This window comes from Hyperolius riggenbachi, chromosome 3 (genome assembly GCF_040937935.1).
Source record: "Hyperolius riggenbachi isolate aHypRig1 chromosome 3, aHypRig1.pri, whole genome shotgun sequence".
NCBI classification, from domain to species: domain Eukaryota; kingdom Metazoa; phylum Chordata; class Amphibia; order Anura; family Hyperoliidae; genus Hyperolius; species Hyperolius riggenbachi.
The window spans coordinates 292782801-292806891 of record NC_090648.1 but is presented as its reverse complement, the minus strand read 5'-3'; the positions used below and the strand labels follow the sequence as shown (position 1 = coordinate 292806891).

Sequence of the window (24091 nt, the reverse complement as noted above, 5' to 3'; positions counted from 1 at the left end):
CAGAGAAAATAAAAAAACAAAATGCAGCATGCTAAAAGGTACAAAGCGCTGCATGTTTCCACTGATATCTGTGCTATGCATTGTTACAAAAACACAAACTGCAAACAAACGGCTATAGTGTGAAACAGCCCTAACAGCTTCAAACAAAACTTTCGAACATTTGGGTCTAATGAAAAGTCTAATGAAACTGCCCAAAAAAACTATTTTCTTGAACAACAACTGAAGTATGCTTATACCCCAAGGTTTTTTTTTGTTTTTTTTGTATTCACATGATTATTATTAATTATATTCATAGGTGAAAAAACAGCATGTATCTATGACAAAGTGTGATTACAAAATTGACAGATAAGAAGCCACAAGGTGGCAGGTGTACTCACAACTTCACGTTTTTCAACTTCAAACCATCGTGATATACCAGGCAAACTCTGCACCAATGTTAAGGCTGTTCGTTCTACCCACAGACTCTAAAAAGCAAAATAAAAAATGTTAAAGGTAAACCATCATCAACAAGTAACAGATGTAGATCTAAATGATCACAGATAACTGATGCAGGGTAGCATGGTGGATAGCAATCTCACCTTGCAGTGCTGGATCCCTGGTTCAAATCCCAGCCACTATCTGCACAGAGTTTGTATATTCTCCATTCTGAGTGGGTTTGATCTAAGTACTCCCATTTCCTCCCACACACCCCAAAAACATACAACTTAATTGGCCCTAAACTATGATGGACATATGACTATGGTAAGGATTAGATTGTGAGACCCTTTGAGGGACAATTACATTTCAAAACTATATAGTCTGTACTGCGCAGCAGAAGATGTTGGTGCTAAATAAATACTAAATAATAATAATAATTTATCATCAATGCCTAATTCCAGGAACTGGAAGGTATCTTACAGTTCATTACATCATGTGTAAATAGGAAAGCATAAATAACCACAATCTGAGTCCATGGCAGCGATGCCTTCTCCCATATAATGTTGCAGAGAGGAAAGATGTTTGGTTTCATTTATCTAAGATGCATTGCATCTCACTTTTCTGCTAGCAGAGGACAAAAAGAAGAGGAGGGCAGCAGCCATGTCACTGCTTCCATCATTGCCAAATTTAGGCATGAACACTTTTGCAGGGCTGGATTCTGGAAATGCCACCCAGGCAAATGGTTGGCTACTACCCATGGAAGAGGAGGCTGCAAGTGAAAAAGGGATTAAGTAGTTTGGAAGCAGCAAATGGAAGAGAAGTGCTGTTGCACAAATGAGCTGTACAGGAAAGAAAGGTGCTGCTATATAGCGATGTCGCGAACATCAAATTTTGGGATCGCAAACAGGCGAATCTTGTGAACCGCCATAGACTTCAATGGGCAGGCGAATTTTAAAACCTACAAAGACTGTTTCTGGCCACAAAAGTGATGGAAAAGCTGTTTCAAGGGGTCTAACACCTGGACTGTGACATGCCGGAAGGGGGTCCATGCCAAAAGTCCCACCAAAAATTACTGAGTTGATGCAAAGTCTGGTTTTAATCCCTAGGGTTTTAGTAGGGGTGCGGGGGTCCAGGAGGGGGTGCTAGCTGATTGGCTGCCATGTGTCTGCTAACTATGAAGTATGGGGTCAAAGTTTAGCTCAATGATGATGTATAGGGGGAGAGTCGAACATGCCAAATCTTTGCTGTTTGCCGCAAATGCAAACAGCGGAAGTTCACAGAATACTTTTAGCCGGCAAACAGTTCGGGCCATCTCTACTGCTATATAGCATAACAACAAGGAGAGAAAAAAAGGGGGTATCCAGGAGCAACTCGCCATACATCACTTTAATAAAACTTCATGCTTTAATATATTTCTTCCAATAAAAAACATCAGGGGTAAAAGGCATTCATGCAGCAATACTTATCAGTCAAGAGGTAGTATAATAGGTGCGGAGGACGGAGGTAGGCCGACGATCGTTTCGCCCCTCTATGAGGGCTTTCTCGAGAAACGAGAGGGGTGAAACTATCGTCGGCCTACCTCTGCACCTACTATACTACCTCTTGAAGTTTTATTGAAGTGATGTATGGCGAGTTGCTCCTGGATACCCCCTTTTTTTTCTCTCCTTGTTGTTATGCAAATAAGCTGCTTTCATCTGGAGGTTGCACCGTTGTTTATAGGGGATTTGTGAAGTTTCTAGGCATTGGTGTGCACTCGCTCTGCTACCCTCTTTTTTTGATCTACTGCTATATAGGATGTTATACATGGGGGGGGGGGGGGGAAGCTGCATATGGAAAGTATGTGTGTTTTGTTTAATTTAGTGGTAGTGGCTGGATTGTGTACTGGTTAAGGGCTCTGCCTCTGACACAGGGGACCAGGGTTCAAACCTCCGCTCTTCCTGTTCAGTAAGCCTTCACCTTGAGCGCTGAACATAAAGTCAAGCCCACGCAACTATATTGCTAATGGGGACAGGTTTATTGCTGAATTGGACAGGAATCTTATGGAAACCAAAGTTTTCCACAAGACCTCTCAACTCTATTGCTAATGGGGGACAGGTCTATTGTCACATTGGGCAGGAATCTTATGGAAACGTGGGTACTGAACATAACAGCATACCTACACACCTGTACTGCTAATGTCGGTCAGGTGAATTGCGGCATTGTACAGGACTCTTATGGAAAGTTGGGTGCTGAACATAATGACAGGCCCACACAACCCTATTGAAAATGGAAAACAGGTCTATTGTGGAATTGAATACGGCTCTTATGGAAACTTTGGCACTGAACATAACGGCAAGCCCACACAACCCTATTGCTAATGTGAAACATGTATATTGCGGAATTGGACACGACTCATGGAAACAACCTTTTTCCACAAGCCCACACAACTCCATTGCAGGTTTAATGTGGCATTGGACAGGACTCTTATGGAAACTTGGGCCCTGAACACAACAGTCAGCCCACACAACTGTATTGCTAATGGGGGTCAGGTGAATTGCAGCACTCAACCGGGCCCTTATAAAAACTTGGGGGCTGCACATAACGCAAGCCTCTTGCTCCTGTGCAATACCTCTATTGCGGTATTGCACAGGACTCTTATGGAAACATGGGCGCTGAACACAACGGCAAGCCCACACAACTCTACTGCTAATTAAGGATGAGATTGATGACCGGTTACTTTTCATTACTAGTGAATGAACCATGTAAACAACAGCTGTGTGGCTTAACTCACTGCATTCTACTGCATTGAAAACAAGTGCTTCCACATGAGGCAAATGACAAACACCATTTAACAACCAACCCATATACACTACCGATAATTACATTTCACTAGCACGATTCTGAAAATGTATCACAGTTTTAATCCTACCACAGGCACGTGCAAAGCACAACCTGATGGATAGGTCTTATTTTTTTTTTTTATCTGAAAAGTGAATGCATCAAAGACATGCAAATGTGGTCAAACAAACAAACAAAATGGACCATTGCTCTTTCTTGAGCATGGCCATTCCTAGAGAACAGGAAATGGCTAAAAACACATGCAATCTGCTGAAGCTGACCATAAGTGTTTAAATTGGACAGTCTTCTTTTGTAGATTCAGTGCTTGCAGAGTAATCCAGAACCCGGCACGAATAAACTGCAGGTTCAGGTATTTATAAACAATCTTCTGGATATTTCCCTGTAAATTTCCCCCACTTTAAAAGGGAACTACGTTTATAGTACAACAATCTAATTCACAGCTGCCTTCACTACACAAGCCATTTAGTAACTGAACGTCATATTTTGGTGTCAGTATGCAGCTGCTGTATTCTTTTTAACAATTTTGCAGCAAACCATGGCAACAGTACACAGCTTTGCACAAACGATTTCCTTGATTTCTCATCCATTTGTGTCACTAGTTCATAAAGGTAACCCTATATACAATAGGTCAATTTTTCCAGTAGATTTGATCGCTTTGATCCAATATATCAGAACTCTGTTCACTGCCTCTTAGTGAATTAACTTCTGATTTTGAACAGTTTTGTAGTTGGAAGAATAATTAAAAGCAGACATAATTCAGCAGATTTATGATAAACTAGGCTTCATCAGAATTCTGATTGAGATTAAATGCTGAAATGTGGTGACTTATTAACACATTGCTTTTTCAGTCAGGCAGATTTGAAATTGACTGTATAATCAGGCTACACCTGAGCCATGTGTGGTTACCTTTATTCTGCACAAAGCAGGAGGTAACATTCATTACACATCCTTTAAAGGAGAATTGATGTGAGAGGGATATGGAGGATGGAAAATGTATTTCCTTCTAAACAATGCAAATTGCCTGGCTGTCCTGCGGGTACTCTACTTATAATACTTTTAGTCGCAGGCCCTGAGCAAGCATGCAGATCAGCTGTTTAAAGTTTGACCGGATTAGCCACATTCTTGTTTCAAGTGTGTGATTCATACATTACTGATGCATGGAATATCAGCAGGACCCCAGGCCATTGCTATAGCTTAAAAGGAAATAAATACGGCAGCCTCCATATCTCTCGTATTTCAGGTGTCCTCTAACTATAGTGAAACAATCACTTCACAAGGAAGTAGGACCAGTCAGATCCTGGTGATAAAGGGATGTATAAACAATACATGGAGTAATAGTCTCACCTCAGTAGCAGCTGAAACCAATGCAGAACAACTTTTGCAGTGAAGCATATGAAATGGCTCAGAAAAGAGATTAGGAAACACAGTAACACAGTGGGGCACTTGTGTCTGCGTAATGAGAGTTGTCCAAAAAAATATGAAATGCGCGAAGATAATTTAAATTGATTGTTTCTATCCCTTAGAGAGAATTGTGATGCACTTTAAATCTTTTAAACGAAGGGGAAAGTTCAGGTGGTCCATGCACAGAGAAATAGACTGGCTGCTGGCTCCCTCCTCCCAGCTCCTGCCTTTGACATGTGGGTGGTGAATAGATGGGGAGGAGTTTAGACAGATGCCTCACTAATAAAATTGCAATGTCATCTCAAAAGGAAATGGAGCTGCACTGGACAGCAGCCAGGTATTGTAAATATCTTTACTGAAAAAACTATGGGCATGCAATGCATACAATTTTGTATATTAGTAATTAATAAACACTTACAATTAGGGATGATCAATGACATGCATTTTTTTCCTGAGTTGATGGAAATGTATGCAAATATATGCAGTTTGAAATTAGACCAATCACTTTAAACCCAGGTTTAACTGTATTGGTTAATTTTCAAGCTGCATATATTTGCATAAAAAGGTGTATAAACTCAGAACATTTTGCATATCATTGACCATCCCTACTCACAATCATATGCATTAAAATGTGAGGCTAAACCAGAGAAAATATAAATGGTTTGTGTATTATGAATCCTTAGTGGGTAGTCACATATTTATTGTAAGGAACATGAAACCTGACCATTCACACTTTTAATTGGATGGTCAGTGTTCAGTAATAAGAGACAGTGTTTTCTTTCCTGTAAATCTCTCCAAGTGAAAGGATGTGTATGCTTGAAAATAAAACCTGCATTGTTTCACTTGAAGCCACGTCTTACATTAGGCTGTATACACAGCTCTGTGCAGGGATCCTGTCATTTAGGAACCTATCTTTAGCTCTGAAAAAATCCCCAGAGGACAAAAGTCTTTTCAAGGGATTCACATCCCCATTTTTATCCGGATGATAAACGTCTATATGTAATTGAAAGCTCTCTGCCTCTCTGTGCTGGGAATATTCAAATGCAAAGTAGTCATTTCTCCAAACACACTATTCAGTTGTGTTAAATAGCAGAAATAGGAAATGTGTTAAGAGGGAGATGTGACCTCCTCTGCACTCTGTGTACCGCTGAAAAACCGCAGTGTCCACAAGGCAATGCTTCTACTCATGTCTTCTACTACCATAGAAGGAACTATGTACCTACCTTGAATTCATTCTCCTTATCCTTTGTGCCTTTATGAAAAGGTCTATCATACCGGAACCTCCAGATATGGTTGACTTTGTAAAAGCTTTTGATGTTATCAGGAATTCCCTCTCTCTGAAGCACCTCTTGGCTCTCAGGGATTGGTGTGACTGCATAAATCTGTAAATCTACACACCAGTATTAAGGGAAACACAGGAAATACTGAAACTATGAAAATATTAAATAAGAACTGAAAACAGGTACAGACATTATCCTCTTCTTGTATCTGCAAAGAACATTCCAACATCCATTTTCAGAGACCAGAATATGGACATGCATATATGGACAGCATATGGGTTTATAGACATCTGGATATGCAACACTGTGTGCATGTGGATTAGGCACTAGTAGATTCAGGATGTTGCAGAGCTCTTGTGCCTTTGCAGTACAGCACCATCTTCATTGAGGTTCGACTCTACTCCCTTGATCGCCTAATCTCAAGTAGTCCTTTTAAAGCTAATCCTCCCTCTTGACACCTAATCCTAGCCCTCACCTCCACACATTAACAACTTCCTAATTCTAGTTCTAACCTCCCTATTAATATGAACCTCTTCCCAACATCTAAATGTAACCTCTTCCTGTCCCCAATGGTTAACCCCTTTCGGACACCTAACCAAAATAATGTTAACCCCTTCCTGTTCCCTAACCTCCAAACCCCAAAATTTATGTCTAACCTCCCTCTGCCTTAAAGTGTACCAGAGACAAGATAATATAAAAGATTTATACATACCTGGGGCTTCCTCCAGCCCCATCTGCACGGATCGCTCTCATGCAGCCGCTTGAGAGATATGTAGAGGACGCACTTCTATTGGGCAGACTGGCCGAAGTTACGGGACCCGATACCGGAGCTGGAGAAGGCTGAGGATGGCGGCATTGGAGAGATCCATGCGGATGGGGCTGGAGGAAGTCCCAGGTATGTATAAAACATATATTATCTCGTCTCTGGTTTCCTTTAACTTCTAACTGAAGCCCTTAATGTGTGCCAAACCTTTACCGATACCATACATTGTCCACAATCCTGGTGCCAAATCCCAGCACCTTTGACAAAATGCACAGTGCCAGCACCATTTGTAGCATAATGGTGAAAACCACATGACTCCTACCACTAACTACCATGGTGCCAATTCAGCCTGCTTCATGGGCTGGCCCTCACTCTTTAGAAATATACAACAGCAACTGACTAAGAAAATCCAGTATGATGGATAGCCAAATGCAAAGCATTGGTGTAAAAGTTACAAGTATTAACAAACACCTACTAAATGACGGTTCGATGATGATGACAACAGAGTCTGCATGGCTGTATTACAGCTTATGTACATGAAACATATTGCAAATGTGAACACAATGCACCTATAATCACATCCGCCATTATAAACACAACATCAAAATGCAGCACAATAGAACATGCTAGATCTGGAAAAATGCTGTGCAATGCAAATGTGGCTCAAACATTATGGCTAGTTAGAAAACTGTATACATTTGTTGTATCATTTCCACACATTAAGGCACAAAAACTGCAGCAAATACAGGTGACAGATTTGACTGTATATATAATATGTTTTTCATTTTCTATTTGTGTAACAGAGAACAGAGCTCAGCACCTGCCCCCAAGTCAAGTTCAAGCTGACATATTTTGTTTAAATATTTCACCAAAGACTTAGGTAGAAACATAGTCATCCAGGAAAGCATTTAATAATCTGTCCTAGAACAAGACTGAATAGAAGAGGGTGACTTGCAATGTACCAAAGCCTCACTGTAGAAAGGATACATTGTGCTTCTGCCTGGAATATCGTCTCATCAGGCTGGTTGGCATGCTGCATTGCAATAGCATGTGGGAATTCCGTAAGCATGCGCTGCTGGAAGGCCTCCAGTCTCTCGTAGTCATGACCCCGACAAACAAACTCTTTGTTCTGATCAGAAGAAACACATTTTTAGCCCTTAAACCAATACAGCAATTATAACAAATTCTGTGGATAAAAATTGTGTAATTACATGCAAATAAAACTGCATCATTGTCCATTATTTAGTAAATTAAACTAATATCAAACTATAACAAAGCTTTAAATAACTCTAAGGTAGTGATTTGCCATTTAGCTTTCATAACAGTGAATCAGAATAAAATGTTCTTTTAGACCAAAGACCAAAACAAAACAAACAGCTGAAATGCATTTTGTGAAATGCCTTGCTAGCTAAAATATATTTCTCTCTGTCTCTAACCACCAGAACAATTGAGACTGTCTAGCAAGAAAGTACAACTAACATAATAAACAGTTCAGTGCCCACTACTTTCACCTCACTTAAAAAAAACTTTTATCATAAATTCTCAAACATGGACTTACAACAAATATGTCTTAATATTTGGCAAACATGTTGTTCTTATTCCTTTCATGACTGCAGATGTTTCAGCCTTCATAACCAGTGTACATTCAGTCAGTAGGCTTTGCAGTAGATCTCCAAAAAATAATGAAACTCAGAATATACAAAGCCCACCTTAACCAGTTGCAGACCCAACAGCTCTGGACTATTTAAGATCCAAGCCATCAGTGTCCTTTTAAGAGCAGTGATTGCTGTGATTGGCTCACAGCAATCACAAGGTCAGGAGCCAATGAAAATGAAATCGCATAATACTTCTACATTAAAAAGTTCAGCAACTTCCTTTATCAAATGTGAAAAATAGCAGTCATATGACCCGTGTTCAATTCAGCAGCTTTCCTCCTTGGAATAGAGGCAGGGTTTACATTCTGGGTCAGTGACATGGCATTTCTCAACCCAGTGCACTTGCTCATAGAGGAAGGAGCTTTATCCAGAGGGCCACAGGGTTCCATAGTGAACAAGAGATTGCCTGTTATGCTGAGTTTGCTTACAGATGTGAGTCGCAGTCACATACATGATATACAAAAAGTTATTAACTAAAGTCAGCAAAGAACTGTTAGCTTTTAGTTCTTCAGGAGTTAGCTTATGTATGTTCAGATTTCAATCATTCAAGGAGATCCATTTTTATATTTTTAAATAGAGATTATCGCCTCATCATGGCAATTGTTTGCTATTAAACATTTGCCAACATAGCATACAGCACTGAAAAATACATTAATAATGTATGTTAATTAAAAATTGAGATAATAGGATAGCTCAGGGAATCTATAGCTGTTTATCTCATATCACAATTTGTCCGTTATATTGTCATAGGACTAATAGTCTAGATCCAAGATTTTTAAAACACAGTACCCATACTGTGATTACGTAGGTTGGACTTAGTTGGTACTTAAACTTGTCAGAGTATGTCAAAGCTTCAAGTGGTTCTTACAGAGTATATGCTATACCAATACTGAAACGCAACATTTTGGTTGACAAAGAAGTCCTTAAAGTAACAGTCACAGTGCTCAGATTCCTACTTAAAAGCGGAACTGAACTCAGAACGTCCTCTCTACTCTAAAAGTTACACAACAGCATAATAACATTTTTACAAAAAAAATTGCTTTGTTACAGCTGATACAAATGCTAAAATAAATCTGCACTGTTTCTACTTCCTGATTCATGGAAGCAGACATATTGTTAACCGCCTGTGCTTTCAAATGAGCTTATCTGCCATCTCTGCCATGGCAGTCATGCTTGGAGCACAGAGGAGGGGGAATTAAACAGGCTAAATTCTCTAAATACATACAGGGTACATTTCTCTATATTTTCCTTCTGTCCTGTGCAAGAGTTCAGGACCACTTTAAACAGAACCTGGCAAAATGTGAGGCTGTTGAATAAAATCTGAAATTCGTATTTTTTAACTTTTGTGGTAGTAAATAAAAATTATAATGCGCAAATGGTTTTTATGGAAGCGATTGCAGCAGGCAGCAAAACTGTAATTAACAAAAACAACATTAATTTTCAGTTAGCAAATGAGAAAAGCTCTTTCTACTCACCCGTAAGAAAAATGGGAATTTTTTCCCATAAAACCCAACACGGAAAAACTCTGGCTCCAAGCGCTGCTGGTCCATTATTTTATCATACAAAGAAGCTTCCATCATCTTGAGAAAAGAGAGATAGTGGGATATAAAGAGGTTTGATTATACAGAGCTATTTTAGATAAAAATAACATTTTGTTCTAAGACCTGGGAAAAACAGTCTAAAAATAACATTTGAACTTTATTAAAATATAAACACTCACCAAAAACAACACGATCAAAGACAAAATGTCATTATTAGGGTTGCATATTTTAAATTAAAAAAAAAAAAAGAACATAATGGAAAATTATTGCTCTGATAAGTCACCCCAATCCACAACTTGCTTACAAAAAGTGCATACAGTACTGATCTTAGTAACACAAAGTGTAAACAGGAATTGCAAAGAGCTAAAATTTTAATAAAAAAAAATCAAACAGAATGAATTTTAAATTAGACAAATATAATTTTTGTGGAATTTAACAGTAATAATTAAACTAAACAGAATGGGTTAAGCAGCTTCAGAAGTTCAGTCCTGATGCATGGTGTATAGAGCCGAGTTCATACTTTACTCCCTCTAGCTGTACTACAAAACTTACGTATAATGTCACAATTATAAAAATAGAATTAAATATTGTTGTCACTTTACCCTCATCTTGCTGAGATTCCTGTAGTCATAGTAGTTTTCATATTGCTCAGCAAGCTTCCTGCACAGTATTATTCCATTTTCCCAACACTGTCCACAAATAGAAGAGAAAACATGACATATAAATCTGGTCACCCATGTGTGGATATCATAGGCGTATATAAGGCTTCATGTGCTCTCATAAATCTGCAAAGCTTGAGAAAATCCAACCTTTGACAGCTACTCCAGAATGAGGCTTTTCATGTATAATAAAATCAGTATTAACATAAACTACATATAATATGCAGCACACTTTCAGTTTAGCAGAGTAGAAAATAATTTCAACCAGACTGCAAATCCAGTCCTACAAGAGTGCACTTAAAATGCTGAATATCAATATTTTAAATGTCCTCATTACTTGGTGTAAACAACACCATCATCCTCAGAAACTGTAGGAGACCAAGAGTAAGGGAAAAACATCAATTTCAGCTCCAAAGAGCAATTAGATAACAATCCTGTCCAATCATTATACTATTGATTATTAAAATGTAGGTAATGTACTGTAATTCTCTATTTTTTTCTATTCTTTTTTTCTTTTATAACTGGATTTCCAAATATGTAGGGACTCTAATTAAAATCTAAATGAACACAATTTATGATGTGCAATTTATTTAAACCCTATGTTGAAAATAATCCAATATAACTAACTATGTAACTATGTAACTGTCAGGTTAGCTGCTCCCAGCCCCTCCTCCTGAGTTTCCTGTTTGCATGATAAGTAGTAGCAGATTTGCATATGATTTGCATCTGAATTGAATGCGAAGTGTGCAGAAAGTCTATATAGGTGCTACACACTGAGCTGGTGGTCATTTCAGATGCAGCCTTAGTGGTATGTAGAGTTGGGCCGAACGGTTCGCCTGCGAACGGTTCCATGCGAACTTCCGTGGTTCGCGTCCCGCAGGCGAACTTTTGCGGAAGTTCGGTTCGCCCCATAATGCACCATGAGGGTCAACTTTGACCCTCTACATCACAGTCAGCAGGCCCAGTGTAGCCAATTAGGCTACACTAGCCCCTGGAGCCACTCCCCCCTACTAAAAGGCAGGCAGCGGCGACCATTACGGTCACTCGTGTGCCTGCATTAGTGAGAGTAGGGCGAGCTGCTGCACACTCTCTCATAGGGAAAGATTAGTTAGGCTTAGCTTGTCCCTGGCTGCATACCTGTTCTGTGAACCCACCACTGCATACCTGTACTGTGAACCCACCACTGCATACCTGTTCAGTGAACCCACCACTGCATACCTGTTCAGTGAACCCACCACTGCATACCTGTTCAGTGAACCCACCACTGCATACCTTTCAGTGAACCCCTCACTGCATACCTGTTCAGTGAACCCACCACTGCATACCTATTCAGTGAACCCACCACTGCATACCTGTTCTGTGAACCCACCACTGCATACCTGTTATGTGAACCCACCACTGCATACCTGTTCTGTGAACCCACCACTGCATACCTGTTCTGTGAACCCACCACTGCATACCTGTTCTGTTCAGTGAACAGTTTGGTGTGTCAGTGTGAAGCAGTACCTTAATTACACTACCTGATTGATGTATACACATGCAAGATGTTTTAAAGCACTTTAGGCCTGTCATTTAGCATTCAATATGATTTCTGCCCTTAAAACGCTGCTTTGCATCAAATCCAGATTTTTCCCGGGGACTTTTGGCGTGTATCCCACTCCGCCATGCCCCCCTCCAGGTGTTAGACCCCTTGAAACATCTTTTCCATCACTTTTGTGGCCAGCATAAATTTTTTTTTTTCAAAGTTCGCATCCCCATTGAAGTCTATTGCGGTTCACGAACTTTAACGCGAACCGAACCTTCCGCGGAAGTTCGCGAACCCGGTTCGCGAACCTAAAATCGGAGGTTCGGCCCAACTCTAGTGGTATGCGCTGGCGTTCTCCTTGCCAATATAAATATATAGCTAGAGATCTTCCCAACTGCATCTGGATGAGTGATAATCAGCAAATATTAATAGTACTGTAATAATCAGCAAGTATTAATAGTATTGTAAGTAAAAGTAAGTAAGAAAACAATTATTTTTTTTCCTTACTTTTCCACGGTCAAAATTCTGAATAATTGTCATATGGAGATACTCTTTTCTTTGCCATTCTGTCTGCATTGGGTAGCTGAGGAACTCTCTAAGTGGGCGATCAGACCATTCCAATAACTCATCATAAAGGAGAAGGGTATAGGCAGCCTCTGTAGAAATCAAAAACAAACAGATAAATAAAAGGACTATGAAAAGTGCATACACTAAATATCCCCATAGACAAATATTAACCCTTCTAATTAAGGTGTTGTGCCATCTTTGCTACACCCTTTAATTGCCATTTCTACCATGCCTGTTCGATTCAAGCAGAAGCAACACCATACAGTTTGATAAATATGTGCATTAAAAAGAGTCCTGTTACAGAGTACAGTAATCTAGAACATGACATAGAATGACACCTTACAGCACAGGAATCTGTCAAATAACTACCTTGCTAGACTTGCTCTGTTCAACCACAATTTATGGTATATTTAAGTGGAAGGATCTACCAGCAACAATTCAACTACCATATATTTGCAAAACGATACTTGTTATTATTATTTAGTATTTATATAGCGCTGACATCTTCTGCAGCGCTGTACAGAATATATTGTCTTGTCACTTAAAGAGACTCCGTAACAAAAATTGCATCCTGTTTTTTATCATCCTACAAGTTCCAAAAGCTATTCTAATGTGTTCTGGCTTTCTGCAGCACTTTCTACTATCACAGTCTCTGTAATAAATCAATGTATCTTTCCCCTGTCAGACTTGTCGGCCTGTGTCTGGAAGGCTGCCAAGTTCTTCATTGTTGTGGTTCTGCTATGAACTCCCCCTTCCAGGTGTATTATTTAGATTAGGGCAGCTTCTCTCTTCTCATATCTTTTACAAGCTGGATAAATCGTCCTCTGAGTTGGCTGGGCTTTCACATACTGAGGAATTACAGACAAAGGCAAAGCTGTTTCCAGGAAGAAACGAGCAGCCTGAAACTTCAGTGCATGAGAACTGCAGGAGGAAATAAACACACAAATGATCTCTTGAGATTCAAAAGGAAGGGTGTATACAGCCTGCTTGTGTATGGATGTATTTTCTATGTGTGGACATACTGTACATCAACCTACTTCCTGTTTTGGTGGCCATTTTGTTTGTTTATAAACAAACTTTTTAAAACTGTTTTTAACCACTTTTAATGCAGCGAGGAGCGGCGAAATTGTGACAGAGGGTAATAGGAGATGTCCCCTAACGCACTGTTATGTTTACTTTTGTGCGATTTTAACAATACAGATTCTCTTTAACTGTCCCTCAGAGGGACTCACAATCTAATCCCTGCCATTGTCATATATCTATGTATGTATCGTGTAGTGTATGTATCATAGTCTAGGGCCAATTTTAGGAGGAGCCAGTTAATTTATCTGTATGTTTTTGGGAGGTGGGAGGAAACCAGAGTGCCCAGGGAAACCCACGAAGACACGGGGAGAGTATACAAACTCCGTGCAGTCAGTGCCTTGGCTGTGATACGAACCAGGGACCAAGCACTGCAAGGCGAGAGCACTAACCACTACGCCATCATGCTGCTACTTGTTAAAGGGACTCCGAGCACCTCTCATGGGCATGCCTTTAAGACTCCGACCAGTACTGCAAAATACTTAAAGATGCATACCATTCTGTAGCTTGTACTCTCCTCTTTTATTTGATGCTTAAATCGCCATTCTACACCAAACAGCTGCAGCAGCTGCCATCTTGGCTATGTTATAACTTCCAGGTCACCCCTATCTTCTCTGTTAGAAAAGTGCATCACTAAATGAAGCAGGAAGAGGAAGTGACACGCATGGCCATTGCAAGAGGCTCCTCCAGACTAGGGGTCATAGCACAACTGTTGGAAGTCGTCTGTCTTAAAGGCATGCCCATGAGAGGTGCTTGGAGTCCCTTTAAGCATTCTGCTGCTTTGAACAGACTAAAGTCCATAAAGAAATGGTTTACAGAGTCTGGTGTGAAAAAATGTGGTTGATCTGCACAAAGCCCAGACCTGAACTTGGAACTGAATTTGGAACTCCACCTACGTCAGTTTTCACCAGCCAGCATTAGTACATGAAACAAACCTTCACAGTCTGAATCTAGAAAATACCTGTAACAAGGATTCATAAACTATTGGAAAGCTTTTCCAGAAAAACACAAGCTGATATAGCAGCAAAAACAGACCCATTTTAATGTCCAGGATATTAAAGTAAATATAAGTGTGGTGCTCTTAAGGTCATATACATGTAGCCTTACGGAACACTTTAACCAACAAATATTTAACCAATTAATGATAATCTACAGAACTAGAAAAATAAGGAAAATATAGAACTAGTATATCCTTCCATAAACTTATACTTCGATGAAACTTTATACGAAAATCGTTATTTTGGTGTCTGCTTTCACTTTACTAGAAACATTAAAAATACTTCTTAAAGAGTACCTGAGCCGAAGCTCGTGTACACAACATAAGATACTTACCTAAAGAGAAGGAAAACTCAGGATCCTATTGAGGTTTCCCTCCCTGCTGTGTTGTCCCCGTCGCTAAGCGTGGTCCCCCAGAAGATTAGCGACAATGCATTGTTGGTAATCCTAATGGGGCAGCGCAGCTCTTCATGCTTCAGGGTGGCCGCGCTATAGCTGACTCAGTCCGCCCGCGCATGCACAGTAAGCCGGAGCCACGGGCTCCATGGTACTGCGCATGCGCGGGTGGGCCTGTGATGCTACTGCACTACTGTAGAGGGGCCACGCTCTACAACAGGAGGCATTGATCAGCGAGGGAAACTTCAGTAGGATCCTGAGGTTTCCCTCTCTTAAGGTATGTATGCCATTTTGATCCCGAGCTTCGGCTCTGGATCACTTTAAGAGTTGTCCTTTAACGAGTTCAATAGTTTAAAAAGATGTAGGAAGCAGGGTTACCTGTGTAATTCTGTGCTTTCATGTGCAAGTCATATAGTTTGTGAATATACCGTATATACATTTCTTCTTTGTTCAACTCTGTTTTATAAAAATTCTGTAAAAAACAAAACATATTTGTAGAAATATAATTGTAAACATGTATCTATCAATGCTATTTCTGACATAACAGATTACAGTTCAGATAAACAACATAAATACAACTTCCTTCCACTTCCTTAAAGCTTTGTGCCACCTTTACACATTCAAAAAAACTAAAAACAGAAGAGAACCTGCATAGCTGTGTATTTTTTGTACACATTTTTGTGTAACTTTTCACAGCTCTTTTTTTACTATGAATGGTGCTGAATAGAAATGGACAATTGTGGCAATAGTGAGGTTTCAAAAGCACACCATTCAATGTGCATGCAATGGGAAAAGTATCTGTACAAAGCACATGGGCCCTTATTCAATTAACTTTCTCTCCAGAGTATTCTCTTAAAAGATAATTTTTTATCTTCCCTTTAACATAACTTTTGAAAAAGGACAAAAAAGTAGGTAAAAAGTACTAGAGTTTTTTCTAGCTTGCTGGAGGCTTTAAAGGAATTTAATTGACAAGGTGTGAAAATATAATCCAAGAGAAAATGTATTAAAAAAAAAAGTTAATTGCATATGGGCCAGGACATGCTTTCACTTGAGAAAATGAATGAGAAATTGCATACTAACATTTATACAGAAAAATAAAGTGCACAAAGGCCCAATCTTCATTTTATAATGTGCTCTTTGCAATTTCTAGTAATATTAACTAGCTAACCACTAAGGGGTTTGTCCCCCTATGGACCAGAGCCATTTTCCCATTTCAGCATGCCTCCCATTCACTCGCCAATAACTTTATCACTACGTATCACAACAAAATGATCAATCTATCTTGTTTTTTTCGCAACCAATTTGTCTTTCTTTGGGTGGTACATTTTGCTAAGAATTATCTTATTCTAAATGCATTTTAATGGGAATATCAAGAAAAAAAATCATTATTCCTCAGTTTTCAGCCATTATAGTTTTAAACTAATACTTGCTACTGTAATTAAAACCTACATTGTTTATTTGTCCTGGTTTTTACACTGTTTGAATTATGTCCCTATCACAATGTATTGTGACAATATTTTATTTGGAAATAAAGGTGTATTTTTTGAAAATAAAGGTGTAGCTGTGTAAGCCGAGCACAAAGTCTTACCATTAAACTGTTGCTTCTTCTATATACTAGCTTTGTGTAGTAAAACCATATTAAAGTGATGTGCTAACTACATTTGTTTATATTGTTTTCTGACTTCCATGCTTTTCTAGCATTACATCTGAAAAAGTGGGAATGTGTCCAAAAGATAAAGGCCCATATGCAATTCATGTTTTCTCCTGGGTTTTCTCCTAGGTGATATTTTCATACCTTGTCATAAAATGCCTTTTAAACCACCAGCAAGCAAGAAAATACTCAAAATAATTTTGATAGTACTCTTCCACCAACTTTGGGGTACTTTTTCAATTGTAAATTGCTTAAAAGTTTTTTTAAAGTGAAAATGAAAGTTATCTCCTAGGAGATAACTCAGGAGAAAAAGTTAATTGCATATGGGTCAAAGCATTCTAATTTTTTAGCACCAGAATATCAGAGTATATTAACTGGGTGAATGATATTGGGGTGTAACAAATATGTCTTAGTGCTGCCTCCACCAAGCTTCACATCACTAAATTTAACAACTCCACTACTATCTGGCTAACCAGCTCAGCAGTGCGCTGTCATACTTATTGCTACTATTTTCTGCCAGTAGCAAGGATTACAGTCTATTCCACCTCACAGGATTCAATCTTTTTTCTGAGCTAGGACTGCAGCACTGCTATCTAGTTCTGTCAGTTTTAGAAGCCATTCACCAATACTAGGCAGAGCATATGTGCACAACCTCATGCTACATAATGGAAATTAGGACTTGCAGAGCAGAACTAGACAGTGGTGCAGCTGTCATAGCCTTGAAGCAAAGTCACTTGCCTAATAAAGGGAGAAAGCTGCAAATCCAACCACGCATGGAAAATTGGGCATGGGGTTGGTGTGCTTTGCAGGGCAGTGCTAAGTTAGCCATCACTAGTCCTTCTGTGCATTGTTATAATTGGCTATAGTAGGGCTCCACATTATCCCAAACCTCTAACATAAGCAGATACTTTTAAATAACAATAATAATAACAGTTAATATTGTCCTAATACTAAACTGGCCAAATTTAACTATGTATACCTGACCCAACCCTCTTAACTTAGGATAATACCAATACTCTTCTAGTCAGTGTAGAGTCCTAGTAACATACTTTTGGCACAGTTTATAAGCAGGTAAACAGTGATGCTCTATACCAAAGTTCCCCAACCCTGTCCTCAAGGCCCATCAACAGTGCATGTTTTGTGGAAATCCAGAGGTAGTTCATCAGCTCTGCTCAGACACTGATTAACTCACCTATGCATGTTTTTGGTTTTCTGCAAAACATGCACTGTTGGTGGGCTTTGAAGACAGGGTTGGAAAACTCTGCTCTAAACTCCTTTATCCAAATGTTTAACTGTAAGGCCCCGTTCACATTACAAACGCGGACAGCCATGCGTGCGGAACACAACGCATGCAAACGCATGCTATCCGCGTTTGTATGCGTTGCGTGGCTGTTCCCATCACTGAAAAATGAATGGGACAGCCGCGCGTTTTTGCAAAAATGCGTGCAGCATGCGTTCCCGGACAGCACAGGTCCGGAACGCATGCATTGTGAACATCAGACAGTGCACTCTATGCACTGTCTGATGTCGTGCGTGTCGGCCTCCTGCGGGCGTTTCCAAAACGCGTCTGGAAACGCGTGCAGTGTGAACGAGGCCTAAAATCATCAAAACAAAATGATTGGCATGGAAGCCACAGCAGTAGCATCTTCAAAAAGCATCAGCAATGGCCCTCATATCTCTCCTAATAGAAAATGCCACACCTTTCCTAATAGAATAATGTGAGTTCCACTATATGTGTTGTGTTGTCCCAAGGAAGGTAGGTCAGCCTTAATTAACCACTTACCGACCGCCCACTGCACAGGCGCGGCCGGAAAGTGGATCCCACAAGGACCGCCGCATGCACAGAGGCGGCGGTTCTTGTATGGGCATGGGCAGAGCGATCGCGTCATCCGTGACACTATCCTCCGCCGGGGATCGATGGCCGGGGATTTAGCCTCCAGCTCGCCGGCCACTTAGCAGCACCGGCGGGCGGAGGAATACAGAATTCCGCCGATCAATGTGTATAATAGGCTTTGTAATGTATACAAAGCCTATTATACATTCTGCCTCCTGCCCTGGTGGACCCAGTGTCCGAGGGACCACCAGGGCAGGCTGCAGCCACCCCAGTCTGCACCCAAGCACACTGATTTCCCCCCCCCCTGCCCCTGATCGCCCACAGCACCCCTCAGACCCCCCCCCCCCCTGCCCACCCCCCAGACCCCTGTTTGCACCCAATCACCCATCAATCACTCCCTGTCACTATATGTCGACACTATTTATTCCCTAAACTGCCCCCTGCTCCCTCCTGATCACCCTCCCACCCCTCAGATTCTCCCCAGACCCCCCCACCCGTGTACTGTATGCCTCTATCCCCCCTGTAATAACCCACTGATCACCTGTCAATCACCCATCAATCACCCCCTGTCACTGCCACCCATCGATCAGCCCCTAACCTGCCCCTTGCGGGCAATCTGATCACCCACCCACACCAATAGATCGCCCGCAGATCCGACGTCAGATCACCTCCCAAGTGCATTGTTTACATCTGTTCTCTACCCTAAACACCCACTAATTACCCATCAATCACCCCCTGTCACTGTTACCCATCAGATTAGACCCCTATCTGCCCCTAGGGCACTCAATCACTTGCCCACACCCTCAGAACGCCCTCAGACCCCAGCCCTGATCACCTCACCAGTGCATTGCTTGCATCTATTCCCCCCTCTAATCACACCTTGAGACACCCATCAATCACCTCCTGTCACTCCCTAGCACACCTACCATCAGATCAGGCCCTAATTTGCCCCGTGTGGGCTCCTGATCACTCGGCCAAACCCTCAGATCCCCCTCAGACCCCCTTCCGATCACCTCCCCAGTGCATTGATTGCATCTATTTTCCCCTCTAACCACCCCCTGAGACACCCATCAATCACCTCCTGTCACCCCCCTAGCACTCCTATCCATCAGATCAGGCCCAATACAACCTGTCATCTAAAAGGCCACCCTGCTTATGACCGGTTCCACAAAATTCGCCCCCTCATAGACCACCTGTCATCAAAATTTGCAGATGCTTATACCCCTGAACAGTCATTTTGAGAAATTTTGGTTTCCAGACTACTCACGGTTTTGGGCCCGTAAAATGCCAGGGCGGTATAGGAACCCCACAAGCGACCACATTTTAGGAAAAAAGACACCCCAAGGTATTCTGTTAGGTGTATGACGAGTTCATAGAAGATTTTATTTTTTGTCACAAGTTAGCGGAAAATGACACTTTGTGAAAAAAAACAATTAAAATCAATTTCCGCTAACTTGTGACAAAAAATAAAATCTTCTATGAACTCACCATACTCCTAACAGAATACCTTGGGGTGTCTTCTTTCTAAAATGGGGTCATTAGTGGGGTTCCTAAACTGCCCTGGCATTTTAGGGGCCCTAAACCGTGAGGAGTAGTCTTGAAACAAAAATGACCTGTGAAATCCTAAAGGTACTCATTGGACTTTGGGCCCCTTAGCGCAGTTAGGGTGCAAAAAAGTGCCACACGTGGTATCGCCGTACTCAGGAGAAGTAGTATAATGTGTTTTGGGGTGTATTTTTACACATACCCATGCTGAGTGGCAGAAATCTCTCTGTAAATGGACAATTGTGTGTAAAAAAAAAAAAACAATTGTCATTTACAGAGATATATCTCCCACCCAGCATAGGTATTTGTAAAAATACACCACAAAACACATTATACTACTTCTTCTGAGTACAGCAATACCACATGTGTGGCACTTTTTTGCAGCCTAACTGCGCTAAGGGGCCCAAAGTCCAATGAGCACCTTTAGGCTTTATAGGGGTGCTTACGATTAGGCACCCCCCAAAATGCCAGGACAGTAGACACACCCCACAAATGACCCCATTTTGGAAAGTAGACACTTCAAGGTATTCAGAGAGGAGCATAGTGAGTCAGTGGCAGATTTCATTTTTTTTTTTGTCGCAAGTTAGCAGAAATTGAAACTTTTTTTTTTCTTTTTTGTCACAAAGCGTCATTTTCCGCTAACTTGTGACAAAAAATAAAATCTTCTATGAACTCGCCATGCCTCTCAGTGAATACTTTGGGATGTCTTCTTTCCAAAATGGGGTCATTTGGGGGGTATTTATACTATCCTGGAATTCTAGCCCCTCATGAAACATGACAGGTGGTCAGAAAAGTCATATATGCTTCAAAATGGGAAAATTCACTTTTTGCACCATAGTTTGTAAACGCTATAACTTTTACCCAAACCAATCAATATAGGCTGAATGGGTTTTTTTTTTATTAAAAACATGTTTGTCCACATTTTTCGTGCTGCATGTATACAGAAATTTTACTTTATTTGTCAGCACAGAGAGTTAAAAAAAATCTTTTTTTTGACAAAATTCATATCTTTTTTGATGAATATAATAAAAAGTAAAAATCGCAGCAGCAATCAAATGGCATCAAAAGAAAGCTTTATTAGTGACAAGAAAAGGAGCCAAAATTCATTTAGGTGGTAGGTTGTATGAGCGAGCAATAAACCTTGAAAGCTGCAGTGGTCTGAATGGGAAAAAAAGGGTCTGGTCCTTAAGGGGGGTAAAGCCCGCGGTCCTCAAGTGGTTAAACAGCATATTGTTGGTGACTTCTGAAAAGCAACCGTATTATTGAAAGAAATACAGTCTAACATTACTGACTACCACAGTCTAACTACAAACTGCTGAGTAGAGTATAATGGGTGAATGTTAATGTATTGTCCATTACAACTGTGTCATGATTTGAAGGCTGTTTTTATGTATTTTAAAAACAATGTGCAAAATATAAGCCACGTTGTGTGATAGCATCATATGGCCTTGCCAGTAAACTGCAAATGGAAATATCCACTTGTGGTTTTTCTTTTGTCAAACACTACCGTACAGTAAAGCAAAAGAACCAGCTCTCAAATTACTATAATCACATCAGTAAAAGGTACAGTTTTCTCGAAGCTGCACTCTGCATACCACTCCATGATAAATTCAGTATATGTGATTGCTATTTACCAAAGGACATGGCTAAAAATAATCAACATAAAAACATGTTCAGAGTATAAACCATCTATATACTTGCTAACAGAAAATGGGCAGTTTTATAACTGTTACATAGTGCTCTTTTAGTGACAGCACACTGAATAGTGGCTTCAAATAAGGCCCCAGAGGTCCAATGGTAAACGCTGCCTGACAGCTAAATATATAACAAGCCTCGATCAGATGTCAGGTCCCGCTGTTGCCACCACGACGGCTGAAACTGCATCTCATTATCTTAGACAAGTTCACATTTTAACCTTTCTGCAGAGCCTGGGATGCAGAAATAAACTGTATGCATATTAAGGACTGCCAACCTTTGAATTCTCTGCCCACAAGTAATTACCTAAGCTATAAGGACAACTTAGATAGGTTTGAGCTATTTTGAATCATTCGGTTTCAAATAGATTTTTTTTTTTATTGCAGGCACTATGTTTAACAGCATTACAAAGCATGTTTAGTAGCAAGTGAGAAACAATTCTATCAATATATTACTGAGCAGAAACAAAAAGACAACTTCCGATAGGTGTCTTACCAATAGACTAACGGTGCACCCAATCTTCTTTCCATCTACTTCCCCAATCTTCATACAGTCCCTGGAGATAAAAAAAAAAAAGTTAAGGTCATGAATGTTTAATTTTATAGCTTAGAATGCTCTCACAAGATGGACATCAAGGCTAGTGGCTTACATCTTGGCTATTAGTAAAATCACAAATGGAAACTGTAATGTTATACATTAAACTTAAGAACATTGCAACTTCTCAATCAGTAAATGCTCACTAAAAATAGCAATAAACAAAGTACCACCTGCATGTGCTCAAAATGTCCCCATCTTTTCTAGGACTCGAAGAGTTATATGAGTAATATGAAAAATATGCAGTCTGCAAAAACACTAAAATATACTACTAGATTTAAAAAATAAATCTGTGCAGGTGGGTGAGGGGTGGGGTCCTTTAAGTCTTAAAGTATAGCTGAACATGTCATTATACATAATAAACCCCAAATTGTCCTCTGAGCAATCATTCAACTATAATTTCTTACTTTGTTTCCCAGAATAGATCGTAGAACCACAAAGCTGTCCATCACTAAAAAATATTTATCCATAACTTATAATCTGTACAATATAAACCAATGTATGCTTGTGTCTCTAACTTTCCCTAACTCACTCTCTCTCTACAAAGTCCCATAAGATGTGTGGGCGGATTATGCTTAACAGACTGGATTCACAGTGGTCATTTGCATAACGCACAAGTTATAATGTGTGAACTGCAATGGAGACTGGACAGAGGCATCAATTCCTCAAGCATTACCGCATTCGGTAATGCTGAAAACAGCTGAGTTTACGGAGCATTTAGTAAAATGGCAATTCATCAAGGCTTTTACCACATGGCAAGCTGAAATTACAGAGCAGTGAGGTAAATTACTGACTTGTGCGGTAAACACCTCCAACACATATCAGCAAATGTCAATTCATGAAGATCAGAGAATGCGGTAAAGCCCAGGAACAGGTTCCTCAATTACCGGCAACTCATCTGTCGAAAACCAGCTTTGAATGCCTTGCATGTGAATATCCCCATGACTGATAGGAGCAGAGAGCCAATAGGAACAGCCTCTCTCTCCTGCTACTCCCTTTGATAGGCTGTGATAGCTTCTCAGGCAGAACAAGCTTTTCTACCCCCCAGGCAGCTGAGCAGAGAGAACGGAACAAAAGAGGTTTCCCCTGCCCCCCTTCAGATGTTTAACCTTTTAGGTTCCTGTTTAAAGATATAGAGAAGCAAGTGTGGAAATCACCTAAGCATGGCATATGTGTAATGTCTCTTGGCTTTCATCTAAGCTGTGGCAATTAAATAAAATGTTAAGAAAGACTAATAGACAGATTCAGAGTGAGCAGAGGCAGTATAACAAGCATGTACATTCTAAAGGGATGTCGGAATGCCTCTTACTATTTCAATGCTGTCACTGCACAGAACAGCACGTAACAACACAGAGGTCAGCTCCACACTCTTCTGCTGTTTTTGTTAATTGAAGCAACTTATTTAGGTAAATTACTAAACGTCTACCGCACCATGAAATTATTGATGAATTAGCAAAAAAAAGGTCTAATATACCAAATGCTGTATTTTCCTGACTCTAGTGACAAACCTTCATGCAGCGAGTTGTCATGCAGAATTATTCTGCAATGCAACTGAGCACTGAACAGGGTATCAGTGATCTGCTTTCTCACTTAAATCGGGTGCGTGCGGCTGGTGGGTGTGCACACATGCGCATTGACATGCGGCGGTGGCTGC

At 40.4% G+C, this 24091-nt stretch overlaps 1 protein-coding gene across 2 annotated transcripts in view; it reads right to left on the bottom strand.

Annotated features, from left to right (window-relative positions):
- DOCK4 (dedicator of cytokinesis 4) overlaps window positions 1-24091 on the bottom strand; it is a 480752-nt gene that overhangs the window by 66541 nt on the left and 390120 nt on the right. For both annotated transcript variants that reach the window (XM_068276501.1, XM_068276502.1), the window contains 8 exons: window positions 22339-22399; window positions 15497-15590; window positions 12587-12735; window positions 10498-10584; window positions 9830-9934; window positions 7687-7828; window positions 5880-6046; window positions 378-464 (listed from right to left, as the gene is read on the bottom strand). In XM_068276501.1, the coding sequence (XP_068132602.1) occupies window positions 378-464; window positions 5880-6046; window positions 7687-7828; window positions 9830-9934; window positions 10498-10584; window positions 12587-12735; window positions 15497-15590; window positions 22339-22399 (892 nt within the window). The remainder of the gene's footprint in view (window positions 1-377; window positions 465-5879; window positions 6047-7686; window positions 7829-9829; window positions 9935-10497; window positions 10585-12586; window positions 12736-15496; window positions 15591-22338; window positions 22400-24091) is intronic.